The sequence below is a fragment of the Leiobunum rupestre genome, chromosome 4 (genome assembly GCF_980474605.1).
Source record: "Leiobunum rupestre chromosome 4, qqLeiRupe1.1.hap1, whole genome shotgun sequence".
Lineage (NCBI taxonomy): Eukaryota > Metazoa > Arthropoda > Arachnida > Opiliones > Sclerosomatidae > Leiobunum > Leiobunum rupestre.
This window is the reverse complement of record NC_143387.1, coordinates 25,986,558-26,000,654: the sequence shown is the minus strand read 5'-3', so window position 1 is coordinate 26,000,654 and position 14,097 is coordinate 25,986,558. Positions and strand designations below refer to the sequence as shown.

Here is a 14,097-nt window from a genome sequence, read left to right as displayed (position 1 = left end):
GACTTCCTGTCTAGCCTAGCACGGTGGAAGAAGATGATTGGTTGAAGTGTAACAATTTCGATTGGTGGAATTTATAAACTATCGTCTGCTGAAATTGAATTTGAAAATTTAAATTTAGTCTAACTTTAAGTCGTATCGGATTTCATATAAGTCAAAACAGTTTTGACTTTAATCATATATAAGATTCATTATAACTATTTTGGTATGCACGTGAAAAACTAAACAATCATCGAATCACTCATTTTGTAAGGCATGAATATTTAATAAAATTGATAAATTTCCAAAAATGTCAAACAAAGGATCTAACGAAACAAGGAACAAAACCGCTCCAAAAACTAAGAGAAATAAAATCTATAAAATTCGTCCTTGGATCCCCCCTCCAGCTAAAACCAGCGGGTCCTTGACGAATTTAAAAATAGAAACAAAACCTCGAAGTATTAAAAATAAAGTAAGGCTGCCCGCAGAACGCAAATGCCATGATAGTAAGTCGACTTTACGGGGTATCTTTTCTATCTGTAGGTTTGTGAAAACGAAACTTTACAAGATATTCAAAGAAAAGTAACTGAACTGGATAATTTTATAAAATCTTTAGATTTGGTTTTAGGAAAAGTGGGGTATAATAATAAAAACTTAATTTGTTTTTTAAATTTTATTAAAAAAAATATTTATAAATACATTTTTAAAATTAATCTCCCATGAAATGAAGTAAGGATTCCAGTGAAGAAAATGGCACAAAGCAAAAGAGTGATATTTTACATACAAACAATAAAGAAACAGAAAAAGTAATGTGAATAAAGGACATTGTACCTGATAAATTATATTTCAAATACCATTTTGTTTTAAAAAGAGAAAGGAATCAACAAAAAACAAGCTTAAAGGATACAAGAAAAAAGTTAAATTACTTCTCAAAGTTGCCCAGTATGTGAATTTAAATATAATTTACAGTTCAAATATTTAAGGTATTGTAAAAGCTTTTCAGAATTAGAAGTAAAAAAGATGAAGGAAATTTTGGAGGAGAAAGAACACGCTTTGATATTACTGATGAAAGATAGAGATCACTTTAAATTTAAGCTTCAAGAGTCTGATAAAGAAAAAGGAGAAGTTACGCATAAATTGGAAAACATACTCCAGTAAATTACCAATACAATGATAAATTAAAAGAGTGCTTACCGATTTATTTTAGAAAATTATATGAAATTGAAAATAATCAAGCCCTCAAGGAAACTAAATATTCTGATTTTAATCAAGGCGATTCAAATGCACTCCTAAAACTGCAAGAAGAAAATGAAAAGTTAAAGGTAATTCTTGAAATTAAATATAATATTGATTTAAATAATATAATGAAATGTATATTAAGACGGCGGAACTCAATATGAAAACCCAAATTGCTAAATACGAAGTGGAAATCAAACATTTAAAAGATAAAATCAGAAAATCGACGAAAGGTGGAGAGAAAAAGGTTATGTTTTTGCGTTCAGATTCAGATTCCAGATGGCGTTACATTCGCTAATTCTTGCTATTTTTAAAGAAATTACATCTTTTTAAATACCAAAATATATTTTGTTAAAATAGGAAATAAAATCTAATGAAGCGACGAAACTTCAAGCTACATTTGATACCATGGAAAAACAAAACGTTTTTTTTCAAAATGCGCTTAAAACAATGGAAAAGTAAGGAAATAGTCACAACACTTTTACTATGTCCTTCAAAACTTTGGAATGTAGTTTAATCCCTTGCAACCATCGGTCTATAGTAGAAATCACTAACGCTTTTGTCTGACATTGTGATTGAATCGACCCATAGCGTTCTCCCCGACCAAAAACTATATATAAATAGACTGGCGTGTTCAATGGCTGGTCAAAATTTTCCCCGCGCTTCAGGGTGCTACTAGTGGTGCTTCTAACGGCTGGTCAAAGGCTTCTCCCGTGTTTCGAAAGTGTTAACAGGTTTTTTGTATGGCGACGCCTGTCTAGTAAGCGAAGCGTATATATAGTCTTTGGGGATCCCTGACGTTGCCAAACTATGTGCTGCCAACACGGGATATTTTTCCATACCACTTTGGCAGCAAAACATATTTACTCCAAACAGTTTTTTTTAACTTTCACGAACGAAATTATATAGTTCAAATTATTAGCCAGGGTCTATTTAAGTAGATAATTTTGCCGTTTTATGTCGTTTTAAAAATGGGAACTACCGATTTAAAAATTACTATTTATGCGTCACTACCTCTATTCGCGACCGAAACGAGTCTAGATGGCGTAACGGTGCTAGCTTCTCCAAGGTAGCGCCTAAGATCGGGAGAGTTTCGTTTGGCCGACCACAAAATACACGTTACGCCGACTGTCCATTTGCCGACTGAACATTTGTCCGACTGTCCATTTGGCCGACTGAGAAGTTGGCCAAATGGACAGTGCATTTGACCGACTGCTCGTTTGGCCGACTGCTCGTTTGGCCGACTGCTCGTTTGGCCGACTGCTCGTTTGGCCGACTGCTCGTTTGGCCGACTGCTCATTTGGCCGATTGCTCATTTGGCATTTGGAAGATACTAGGTGTGTTTGGCTAGGTACTGTCCTCTAGGTCACGTTTTAGAAGGCCCAGCTGGTTATAAAGAACGGGGCTGGGGGGGCGCCGGTCCGGCCCCCCAGCGCTCGAGCGAAGTGAGTGCGCGGCGCCGTCAGGCGCCAATACTTAGAATACATTGCCCGTTCTATAAGTCAACCTATCACTAAAGACATAGAGAAGGACAGGCTATAGTATAAGAGTCGGTGAAATGAGCAGTCGTTCAAAAGAGCAGTCGTTCAAATGAGCAGTCGGTCTAATGAGCAGTCGGTCAAATGAGCAGTCGGTCAAACGAGCAGTCGGTCAAACGAGCAGTCGGTCAAATGAGCAGTCGGTCAAATGGGCTGCTCATTTGGCCGACCATTATTTATAAAGTTAAATTTACGAATAACGAAGAAGAAATACTATTAACGTCTGCTTTAGCTGCTACCTATCTAGGTTTCAATAACGAACCAAAGGGGGCGTAACGATAGTTTTCGATCGCGAATATTATGAGGTTTCACACTGTATTTACTCGCTTTTATACCCTAAAATGACGACTAAAATTTTGAGATCGGCTGATTGATTTTTTTTTACATAGAAGTCTAAAAGCACACGGCGGTGTTGGATAGTTCTAAATTTATTTCCTAAATTCCTATCGAAATCAATCGGCATTTTGGGTAGGTCTGAAACATGAAAAAATGCTGTTTTAAGCCAAAAGTTTCATAAACGCCACAGTTGACGGTATTGCGAGAACCGTAAATTCGTATTTTTCAGTAGCCTAATTAGGTTCTTAGTAGAACACTAAATACTTCAATTGACGGGCGTAGCACTTTGAAAATGCGTTATTCGTGAGTTCACCATAATTCCTACTAGGGTCGCTAGTGTCGGGTACTATTCAAGAATTGTTTTTTTTAATTTGGACAGTATGATCGGCTTGCTCTCGAGGCAGACTCTTTTTCTTCTATGTCTCTTGGCAGGAATCCTCTACTTGGAATGCTTATCGCGACAGATTTTCGTCTCGAAGTGGCTGACGGTTTTTTTGACGTCACTAGGTTAACTTATCAAACAACAACGTGAGAGGGGAGCGCGCACAAAGGGGATTTTTTTCTCTCGAAGGCGGGGCCAAAGCCGTCAGAGTGATCTTACCATACGCGATACGGCAGGATAAGCATTCCAAGTAGGGGTATGGATTCCTGCTCTTGGTCAAAGGGAGTTTGAACTAAATCGAAAAATCGACTGATAACACGCGTTACCTTTTTTAACGTAACCATGGCAGCGCCAGGGGAAAGCCGGCTCGGCTATAGCCTACCTCGAAATTTGGAGGGGCCCAAAACATTTTTTTAGGGAGGCTGAAAAATGTTTTTAACAATTAATGACCACCTTTTGGGGTTAACTTCAAAATTCGTTACGTTGCAAGCTAGTTTATTTTTTGGTGCACGACGACGAAATGCGCGATTGAACGAAACAACAACCAAAAGAAACAAAACTCGACTTCAAGCTTACTATTTCGCCTTTGTAAATTAGTTTATACGCTTCATCGTGTTCCCTGCTTTATCACAAAGAAACTAAGCTAATATTGACCAATTCGTAAAGACAGCCCATCTATACTCCATATAAACCAATTTAGATCCCAAATAAAAATGCATATTATTACTGTACCTTCAACATTTTCTACAATGTAGCCAATGTAACAATGCATTTTTTTTTAATTTATTTATGTTGGATAAGTTTCTGAAGCTCCTCTCTGTGCAGCCTTGTATAGTCCCCATGCCCATGTTAATAATTATTACTCAGGGTTGTTCAAAATGCATTTTGAAAATGTATTCTGCTTTTTACATTTGGCATTTTGAGTTTCTAGGAAATTTTTTTGCATTTTGCATTTTGTGGGTTTGATATGTGGAAAAACATTTTCAAAATGCTTTTTAATTTTTTTTACTCTGTTACTATCATCGCAGCTCTTGTAGAGAAAGTTCGTCTGCTATTTACTCCCAAGTAATCATAGATGGCGATACTCAGTGACTCACTTATTCAGAAGCAGACGAACATTCGTACAGTGCCACCGCTTTATTTCCCACTCTAGCTGCGATGGTTTTGAAATCTCTACGTAATTATTATTAGTTAATAATAACAATAATAACTAATTAATTATTAATAATTACAAACTAACTGTGCATTTGTAAAAACATTTTGCATTTTGAAAAACAATTTTCAAAATGCATTTTGTATTGGGAATTTTGAGTTATGGAGAAAGTATTTCGCAATTTGAACCGCCCTGTTATTACTAAACCGTTTTAGCAACTCATAAAACTGGCGAAAACAAAAAGTCTATGACTTTCCCTAACATTGGTTCCAACTGCGGGAAAAGTCGGAGACGTTCGCGTTTACGGCTGTTTTACGAGTTGCTGAAACTCTATAATTATTACTAGTTTCAGTTCTCAGTTCTTACAAATAAACAGTGCTAGAAACGAGTACAAATTAATGTTCAAAGTAGTTAACTTTATTGTCTTATAAAAAAAAATAATACAGGTAACAAAATCTTAAAAAAAATATAATTTTCATTTAACATATACAAATTAAGAGTTAAGAAGATAAAACTTTCGGCTGTTTAACTTTATTTAACTTTTAATTAAACAAAGGTTTCAATCTTGATTTGGATTAAAGGGCCTATAAACCTCGTTTACACGTAAAAACTTTATCGACCTGTTTTGTTTACGTATTTCACGCGTACACCGCAAAAGAACTTGGCGTTTGTGTAACCTCCACGTAAGAAATCTCTATTGTGAGCTCGTGGTCAAGGCTTGTTGAAAATTAAAACCCCTTCAAAAGCGAAATAGGGCTTACTTCAGGGAAATAGTGATAAATTCTTAAATCGGAACCTAATATTGTAAACTCGCTTATGTTTTTTATTGCTCGAAAACTTTTTTTTTTCAAAAACTAATCGCTAGAATAATCGATTTCGGAAAATATAATTTTTTTTGAGAAAGTTGTCGTCATCGAAAACGTACGAATATCGTTAGTAGGGATAGGGGGTCTGCTAATCGAAATTTTCACCCACTGACTTACGGAATCGACCACTTTACCGCAGCACGGCCAACTTTGATTTCTCGCGCATCTCTCGCGCTACAGCGGCCATCTCATTCGTTGACGTTTCTGTGTTAACCTATGAGCAAAAGATGTGTATGACGTCAGCGCCCCTAGCGGATTATTATTTTTAGTATAGTTTTTACATTGGGGACAATATAACCACCGAGCGTGGCGCTGAACTCCTACACATTATCCTTGCTCGCGGAATTTCGACGAATGTGTTGGCCGTAGTAGCGCGAACAGCGCGTGATCAAAGTTGGCCGTGACCGCAGTCAGGAAAACATAGCTCTAGTCTCGCTATGCTTCAGATAGGTTAATTTGATGAATAAATTTTACAATGGAAAAATACTAATACAAATTTCCGCAGAATATTTGGTTATTTTAGTAATTTCCATACGTCCGTCCTGGTCAGCTAAAATCTACTACGGGTAATTAGCGGCCTAATTTTATACTCTTTCTATATTTACACGGCATTTGAACGTCTGGGACCGCTGTTTCACTACTAAGTTTGTATTTGCCCGGGTTTATTTCTCAAACCCTACAAATGATGAGAAATCCCGCTTCGAGTTGCTACAGTCCCAGTAGAACGTCGCATTCCTATCGATCATGCGAGATTTAATTTATTTATACTACGTTGAGATGATCCACGTGCGAGAACGAGAACCAAAATGTCACCAACGTGTACATCAATCGAATCGGAACCTTTAAGAGCGGGAGTTTACCGCGAGGTATATTGGGAGAAACGCTAAAAATTGTCCCAACATTGTCTCCCCCCTAAATATAAATACATACATTTTTAAAGGGAATATAACCTCTGGTATTTCTGTCGCCCTCCAAGGGTTCCAATATCGTCCGCTGCCTCCCATGGCTTTTCACACCGGCGGCGCTGATAATCGCTGATTGTGAAGGGAATAAAGGAAATTGATGGGGTCTTCCATAAAGAACGCGTTGGGGGTTCTATTCCCTTTAACGCATTGTATATAGATACGTATGACGAAATCTTTAAATTAAATATTTGAACTTGGTATATGATATCGCTCTCATTATTAATTGCAATGTATTTTTCTAGACAACTCCTGGAAGCCCATAATTCCGTCTTTCAATTAACGTCGGATTTAAATAAAACGAAAGAAAAACTTCGGGAGACGAAAAAGGTTGGTTTTACGTCTTAGCTTTCTAAGAACTCGGCTAGATTACGTCTAATCCTCTTCATCTATACTTTCGTTTTACTCGCTCTCACTGCAGTATCAAAAGATAAGCGTAGTGGGGAATTAATTACACTATGTGAAATTATAGAAAATGGAATGCGTTTTTACTAGTCAGATCTATACCATGTGGAAGTGTAGTTTGTACATAATAAAGCTACGTCTACACGCTTACAAGTTTCCTCATTCACGTTTTCGAGAGGTGGCTTAACTTGTCTGCTAATAAGGATTAGGGTTTTCAATTTTTATGTTTGCTGTAAAAATTACCATGGCAATAGCTACTTTGAAGTCTATACTTATCTGTAATAATATTGGATGTATTAACGATAAATTTAGATAAGATGGTGGACATGGCTCTAAGACAAGTAGAGGCGGGAAAGGGGTATGACGTCAAGATAATACTTCCTTTTGCCAAAGCTACAGATTCTACTCCTTCCCTTAAAACTCGAAATGGTTGAATCAGAGGCGTATAATATACAGGATGTCTACTAAAAATAATCGAATAAGCTATATTTCCTAGGAATTTGATATTTTCAGATCGCATAGCACGCATAGGGAGTCAATTGACGATACGAGACTCAATGACCTTGAACCATGTCTTCAAGATCATTCAAAATCTATCTCAAGAACCGTTGGGCTTAGAGACTCGGTTTCAAGGTGTGCGCCATCGCATTTTATGTCCAAGTGACTCTGAACCGATGTAAATTGGCCAATAGTACGCCAACAAAATAAACATAAAAAAAAAGAAGGTCATAATAAAAATGTCAAAGACATCATTCTTAGGTGTTAATAATTTAGAAAGTACTTGTGCTAAGGCATCGACATTTTCAGAAAAAAATAACTCTGGTACGATATCTTAGGCTATTAAAATTCAGTTGACCTTCAACCATGTCTTCAAAGTCATTCAAAATGTATCTCGAAAACCGTGTACACCATAACTTTTTAGACCGTAATTGATTTCCACCGACCTAATTTGAACTTATTTTTTTTTTAGAAGCTCGTTATGAGCGATTGTAACGGGTGGGACAATTCAGTCCGCTCGTCCATTTGATTAATCAGGTGCGAGATATGTGTTACGGCCACGCCAACGGGGGGATACTTAGGGATAGGGTTGGGACACCCGTGGCGGAAGTATGACAACCACCCGTTGAGGGATTAGTGGTCGTCCTCACACGGCCATCCACAAACTCTACCTCCCAGACGCTTGGGATTACAGGAGTACGCCACTACTCCCGGCTAATTTGAACTTAATTTAAAGAAATTTTTATTTATCATCATTTTTACCTCTCCGAGGGGACTTTGTACCCTAGGAGGGGTTATACAACCACCGTGTCTGTCTGTCTGTCTGTCTGTGGGTTCGTCTGTCAGGCCTGCGAACGCGTTCGCATTTTCGGGGCAAAGGGTAATCGCTGCGTACGCAGGTTCTTAGAATTAGGGAAAAGGTTTTTCCAAAAGGGCCCGTTTTGGTTGTCACTGGGTGTAGTATAAATATTTTTCAATTTGCGTTAGTACCGGGCGGGATTCGAACCCGAGCCCTCCTGCACGTCAGGTGAGCATTCTACCACAGAACCACGGATACATTGTACACTTCACTGAAAATTAGAAACTTTTCCGAGGAGAGGTATATTTTGGCTTGCCAACTTGTTGTTATTTGTATTTATATTCTTGGCTTACTATTGAGCAATTTACATCGGCGCTGAGCCACTTTGACATAAAATGCGATGACGCACACCTTTCTAATTGCAACCGACAGTTTGCGAGATAGATTTTGAATGACCTTGAGGATATGATTCAAGGTCATTGAGTTTTGTATCATCTAAAGATTCCCGGCACGTGTTATACGATCTGAGAATATCAAATTCCTGGGAAAAATAGCTTTTCGATTATTAGCTCTGGATCGTTTTTAGTGGAAACCCTGTATATCTTAGGAGAGTAGATCAGCGGGAACCTGCGAATATACGTGTTTACCGCGAATAGCATTAGCAGTACAGGAAGATGAATTCTTTTCTCGTAAGAGATGTAGTTCAGGTAGAATGTATTGAAATCGCAATAAATTATTTCTTGGTAAAATATGTTTCTTGAACACTTGACCTCGGTGGATAGGAACTAAAGCAGCTGCCTGAACTTATTGCCCCAAAAATAATGTAAAAATTTATTAAAGTAAACGTAATTGATGAAAATTTTACGTACTCCTTTAGCAGAACGAAATGAATTCAACGCGGGAAGATGTAAATCTTTCGTATTCCGAAGATTTGAAAGCTCTGCACGAAGAACTCGTTGCTAAAGTAAAAAATTCTAGGCCTATATAACATTTTTAGGTTCGCCTACTAACCGTAAACTGCAAACTAAAACAGAAAATAAGAATACACATTTTGGAAGAAAACGTCAAAAAAAAGTCGGATGAAGTCGCAAATATAACCGAAGAAAAACTTCAGGTATATTTTAATTGATTGCCGTGAAATAGACTTTTAAAAATGGTGTCTTTTGAAGTTGGAAGAAGACTACAGAACCAAATTTAAAAGCTGCGAACGTCAATTGCAAATATCATTGAACACCAACCGCAGCCTTCAAAACTACCTGACTCATTTGAAAAATTCGTACGCCACTGTTTTTTCACATCCAATTTTGTAATATTTACCCGCTTTGTAATCTTAATTTGCGATAAAATATTTAGTTTCTTATGTTTTTCATTTGGAATTCTTAATTACTCTTATCATAAGTATATAATTATTTTTCATAAGTGTTCCGTTTTTACTCCGATTATGCTGAAGGATGGCGCTACGCAACACTATGGGGCTTTCCCGATTCTATTCAGTGCATGGACCAAGAATCACTGTTCGGACTTAGAAAAGCAGGCGTTAATACTGGGAATAGGAAAATCACGGGGAAGTTTAGTTCAATTTTGACAAAAAGGCGCCGTTGTTGTCGGTTATATGAGAAGGCTTAGTAAGTTTTAGACCTTTTTTTGGAATTGGTTCTTTAAAAGTTTAAGTAATGGTAATTAACCATTGTGATAAGTAAAAATAAATAGTAAGCCGCATATAGCTAAGTTTTTTTTAAATCATATTCCTAACCCCGACTAAGCCTCTCGTAGTGAGAGTTGAATTTGAGGCACTTCAAACCGGCTGGTGTACCCCGGTAAACCTTCCAATTTAGACCACGCCTACCATGTCAAAATATCGGGAACAGTGAGTCCTGTTAGATTCTTGGACCATGCTTAGTCGCACATTCCAATTAACCCATGTCGCCGTTATTAAATAAATGTGAGAGAGTCCCCAATGTTGTATAGCGACATCTACCCCATAGTATCTAAGTAACAATTTTCCTTATTACTGATAGCTATGTGTGGAGTATCGTAGAATTGACGTTATACTATACTCTAGCGATAAAAATACACCACTTAAAAACAAATTTTTACGCTATGGTTTTACGCCTCGCCGCGCGTAATTCGCAATGAAGACAAAGCAAATAACAACTTTTATGCTTAATGACTTACCCAGAAATTCCGCAAAAATGCATGGTCATTATAAAAAATAGCTGTAGAGTAAACATTTAACCAGCGGAAGATAGGGCACTGGCGCACTTTTGATGAAAATAATTATAAAGTTAATATCTTACCGTCTCACGTCTAATGCTTGTTTTCCACTGGCGCGCGCAACGACGCGTTTTTCAGCTTTGAAACGTTCAAACGTTATTACGCGCGTAAAGAAAATAACATTATGACGCGTGCTAGTGGAAAACAAGCTTTAATTCTTTGAAGATAAGCCCGCAAACAAACTTTACACCTTAAACCTACGTATACACTCTTGTACGCTTAAGCGTGGGCTAAACGTCTATAATATTATCTGAACAAACACAAGGAGAACGCAGCTAGCCTTTAAACACGCTAACGCAGTGTTTTGTACAAATTTCATTGGACGAACCTTTACGCTGAACGTTTTACGGAAAGGGGGAAGACAATTTCCGAATTTTCCCCTTCCGACGGCAGCAGGCGCTAAAGTGTCTAACCAATGAAAAATGTACACAAGAAAATTGGTTCTCCTTGTGTGGGGTGATCTGTTCGTTGCTATTAGGTGCTACGCACCATTAGTGATAAATCAATCTTCGTTCACTTAAAGCACTAGTAGTTCAGTAAGTTTAGAGTTTCACTTCGGAAAAATTTCTACCGGGATGAATTTTTGCAGGCGCACAAAAATGGCTTTTGTCTTATATCTCGGTTTGTATTGTATTTACGCCTATACACCCGATTACTAAAATTTGTGCGCAGTTATTTCCTACAAAAAAGTTTCTATGGAATATTTCGGTAAAAGTCATCGTTTTTGCGCACTCGCAGTTTGAACGTTGTATCCGAAAAGTGTTTTACAATTAGGCGCCTTCCTTGACGGGTGAATTTGTTACGACATACTGTAGTCTGTTTGCCACTATTTTTCCATAGTTTTTGCGCAATATCTAGTTTTTTTACGTCACTCTATATGGACGTTAATTGAAATTACATTGCGCATTAATTCGATTTTCTCATCTCAATACGGAACTTTTATCTAGAGTATTCAATCCACAAACGCTAAACTGTCACAGTTGCTTCATTTTCTAGCTTTTTATCACAGATACAACAATAGCTAGTCGAGTTATCCATTTTAAACGCGGCTACATGGATACAAACGTGACGTAAATTCAGGCGACTGCGAAGGAGTATTAATCAAGCAAGGCGCCAAATTGTAAAACGCGTTTCGGGTACAACGTTCTATGTGCGATTACGCCAAAACGTTGGCTCGTACCGAAATATTGCATAAAACCGTTTTTGTAGGAAAAAGCTGCCTCCTAATTTTAGTAATTGGGGGTGTATAGCCGTAAATTCAATACAAACGGAGATATTATCCAAAGGCCATATTTGTGCGCCTTTTTCCCGCCATAAAGAATTGTGCTCGCAACAAAATGATGGGGACTTTTGACACTTCGTATATTATGAGCAAATGAAGGTGCCTGCAAAAATTCATCCTGGTAGAAATTATTCCGAAGTTTGGCCAAAAGTTTGACTGGACTATAGTAACGAGAGCCTTAATAATGGTTTGGGGCTCGTTTCAAGGGACGCTTTTTGCCATCTCGACCGGATCGTGGTCCTAATTCGAAAATCAGCTGAGCAGAGATTAATGACAAGGATAAATTAATCCGCCTAATTTAATTCCAGTCCCAAAAACAACAGCTAGCTCCCGTTAGACGTGTTTACCTCTGAGCTATAAATTCCACCTAACTAATGCTTACGTTGGAAACGCAAACAATCGCAAAGGCTTATCAAAGAATATAAAGCCCCAGGAATGGAAGGATTGATATTATTGGCCGCGTGTTTTGACCGAGCTAGAAACTTCCGGCAAAGCAAATCAGAGTAACCGGAAACGGTTAACGCAACCCGGTCTCTCTTTAAAAACGAGAGGCGCAAAAGTTCCACTAGACGGAGCTACACCTTCCATTCCTGGGGCTTTATATTCTTTGGGCTTATCGTCCTTCGAACGTTTTGTCATGTGGGTAGGTATAAAGTGTTTCGTATCAATAGAAGTAGGTAATATATCTCTTACGAGAGAAGTATCCCTATACCGCTAACGTTACTCGATTGCGAAAATTTACAAATTGGAAACATCAAGGGCGTATTTTAGGGGGAGGTTTGGGCTTAAACCCCCCGAAATGCGGATTTGGCTTATTGAGCGTAGCTCTCACTGTGGAAACTTGCCAGGAAAGTTGGCTGTCCGTCACGCATTGGGGGAAAGGAAAAGGGGAGCTGTCCGTCGGAAGCCAAAGGAGTGGGGGAAAAGGGGAGCTTAGGAAAGTGACTCGAGAGAAAAGATTGCTGTCCGTCGGAAGCCAAAGGAGTTGGGGGAAAGGGGGAGCTTCGGAAAGAGACTCGAGATAAAAGATTGCTGTCCGTCGGAAGCCAAAGGAGTTGGGAGGAAAGGGGGAACTTCGGAAAGAGACTCGAGATAAAAGATTGCTGTCCGTCGGAAGCCAAAGGAGTTGGGAGGAAAGGGGGAGCTTCGGAAAGAGACTCGAGATAAAAGATTGCTGTCCGTCGGAAGCCAAAGGAGTTGGGAGGAAAGGGGGAACTTCGGAAAGCGACTCGAGAGAAAAGATTGCTGTCCGTCGGAAGCCAAAGGAGTTGGGAGGAAAGGGGGAGCTTCGGAAAGAGACTCGAGAGAAAAGATTGCTGTCCGTCGGAAGCCAAAGGAGTTGGGGGAAAAGGGGAGCTTCGGAAAGAGACTCGAGAGAAAAGATTGCTGTCCGTCGGAAGCCAAAGGAGTTGGGGGAAAGGGAGAGCTTCGGAAAGAGACTCGAGAGAAAAGATTGCTGTCGGTTGGAAGCCAAAGGAGTTGGGGGAAAGGGGGAGCTTCGGAAAGAGACTCGAGAGAAAAGATTGCTGTCCGTCTGAAGCCAAAGGAGTTGGGGGAAAAGGGGAGTTTCGGAAAGAGACTCGGAGAAAAGATTGCTGTCCGTTGGAAGCCAAAGGAGTTGGGGGAAAGGGGGAGCTTCGGAAAGAGACTCGAGAGAAAAGATTGCTGTCCGTCGGAAGCCAAAGGAGTTGGGGGAAAAGGGGAGCTTCGGAAAGAGACTCGAGAGAAAAGATTGCTGTCCGTCGGAAGCCAAAGGAGTTGGGGGAAAAGGGGAGCTTCGGAAAGAGACTCGAGAGAAAAGATTGCTGTCCGTCGGAAGCCAAAGGAGTTGGGGGAAAAGGGGAGCTTCGGAAAGAGACTCGAGAGAAAAGATTGCTGTCCGTCGGAAGCCAAAGGAGTGGGGGAAAAGGGGAGCTTAGGAAAGTGACTCGAGAGAAAAGATTGCTGTCCGTCGGAAGCCAAAGGAGTTGGGGGAAAGGGGGAGCTTCGGAAAGAGACTCGAGAGAAAAGATTGCTGTCCGTCGGAAGCCAAAGGAGTTGGGGAAAGGGGGAGCTTCGGAAAGAGACTCGAGAGAAAAGATTGCTGTCCGTTGGAAGCCAAAGGAGTTGGGAGGAAAGGGGGAGCTTCGGAAAGAGACTCGAGAGAAAAGATTGCTGTCCGTCGGAAGCCAAAGGAGTTGGGGGAAAAGGGCAGCTTCGGAAAGAGACTCGAGAGAAAAGATTGCTGTCCGTCGGAAGCCAAAGGAGTTGGGGGAAAGGGGGAGCTTCGGAAAGAGACTCGAGAGAAAAGATTGCTGTCCATCGGAAGCCAAAGTAGTTGGGGGAAAGGGGGAGCTTCGGAAAGAGACTCGAGAGAAAAGATTGCTGTCCGTCTGAAGCCAAAGGAGTTG

General features: G+C 39.5%; 1 protein-coding gene across 2 annotated transcripts; it reads left to right on the top strand.

The window, feature by feature from the left end:
• Window positions 1-11: 11 nt before the first annotated feature.
• Window positions 12-9,481, top strand: LOC149947284 (uncharacterized). Of its 2 annotated transcripts, none has more exons than XM_090173051.1 (12): window positions 12-448; window positions 520-614; window positions 707-782; window positions 848-918; window positions 972-1,130; window positions 1,184-1,298; window positions 1,358-1,459; window positions 1,573-1,670; window positions 6,695-6,779; window positions 9,032-9,115; window positions 9,185-9,265; window positions 9,321-9,481. In XM_090173051.1, the coding sequence occupies exons 1-12, from the start codon at window positions 287-289 to the stop codon at window positions 9,459-9,461; spliced, it is 1,269 nt and encodes a 422-aa protein (XP_090029177.1). In that variant the 5' UTR covers window positions 12-286; the 3' UTR covers window positions 9,462-9,481. The 2 variants fall into 2 exon arrangements, with proteins under 2 accessions (XP_090029177.1, XP_090029176.1); XM_090173050.1 differs by having other exon boundaries at window positions 9,029-9,115.
• The last annotated feature ends 4,616 nt before the right edge of the window (window positions 9,482-14,097 follow it).

Excerpts from the sequence above, each read along its gene's own strand:
- LOC149947284 (XM_090173050.1), top strand. The coding sequence starts at position 287 with ATGTCAAACAAAGGATCTAACGAAACAAGGAACAAAACCGCTCCAAAA. Across the intron at positions 449-519 it reads CTCGAAGTATTAAAAATAAA|GTTTGTGAAAACGAAACTTT; the intron begins GTAAGGCTGCCC and ends TTCTATCTGTAG. Across the intron at positions 615-706 it reads TTGGTTTTAGGAAAAGTGGG|TAAGGATTCCAGTGAAGAAA; the intron begins GTATAATAATAA and ends CATGAAATGAAG.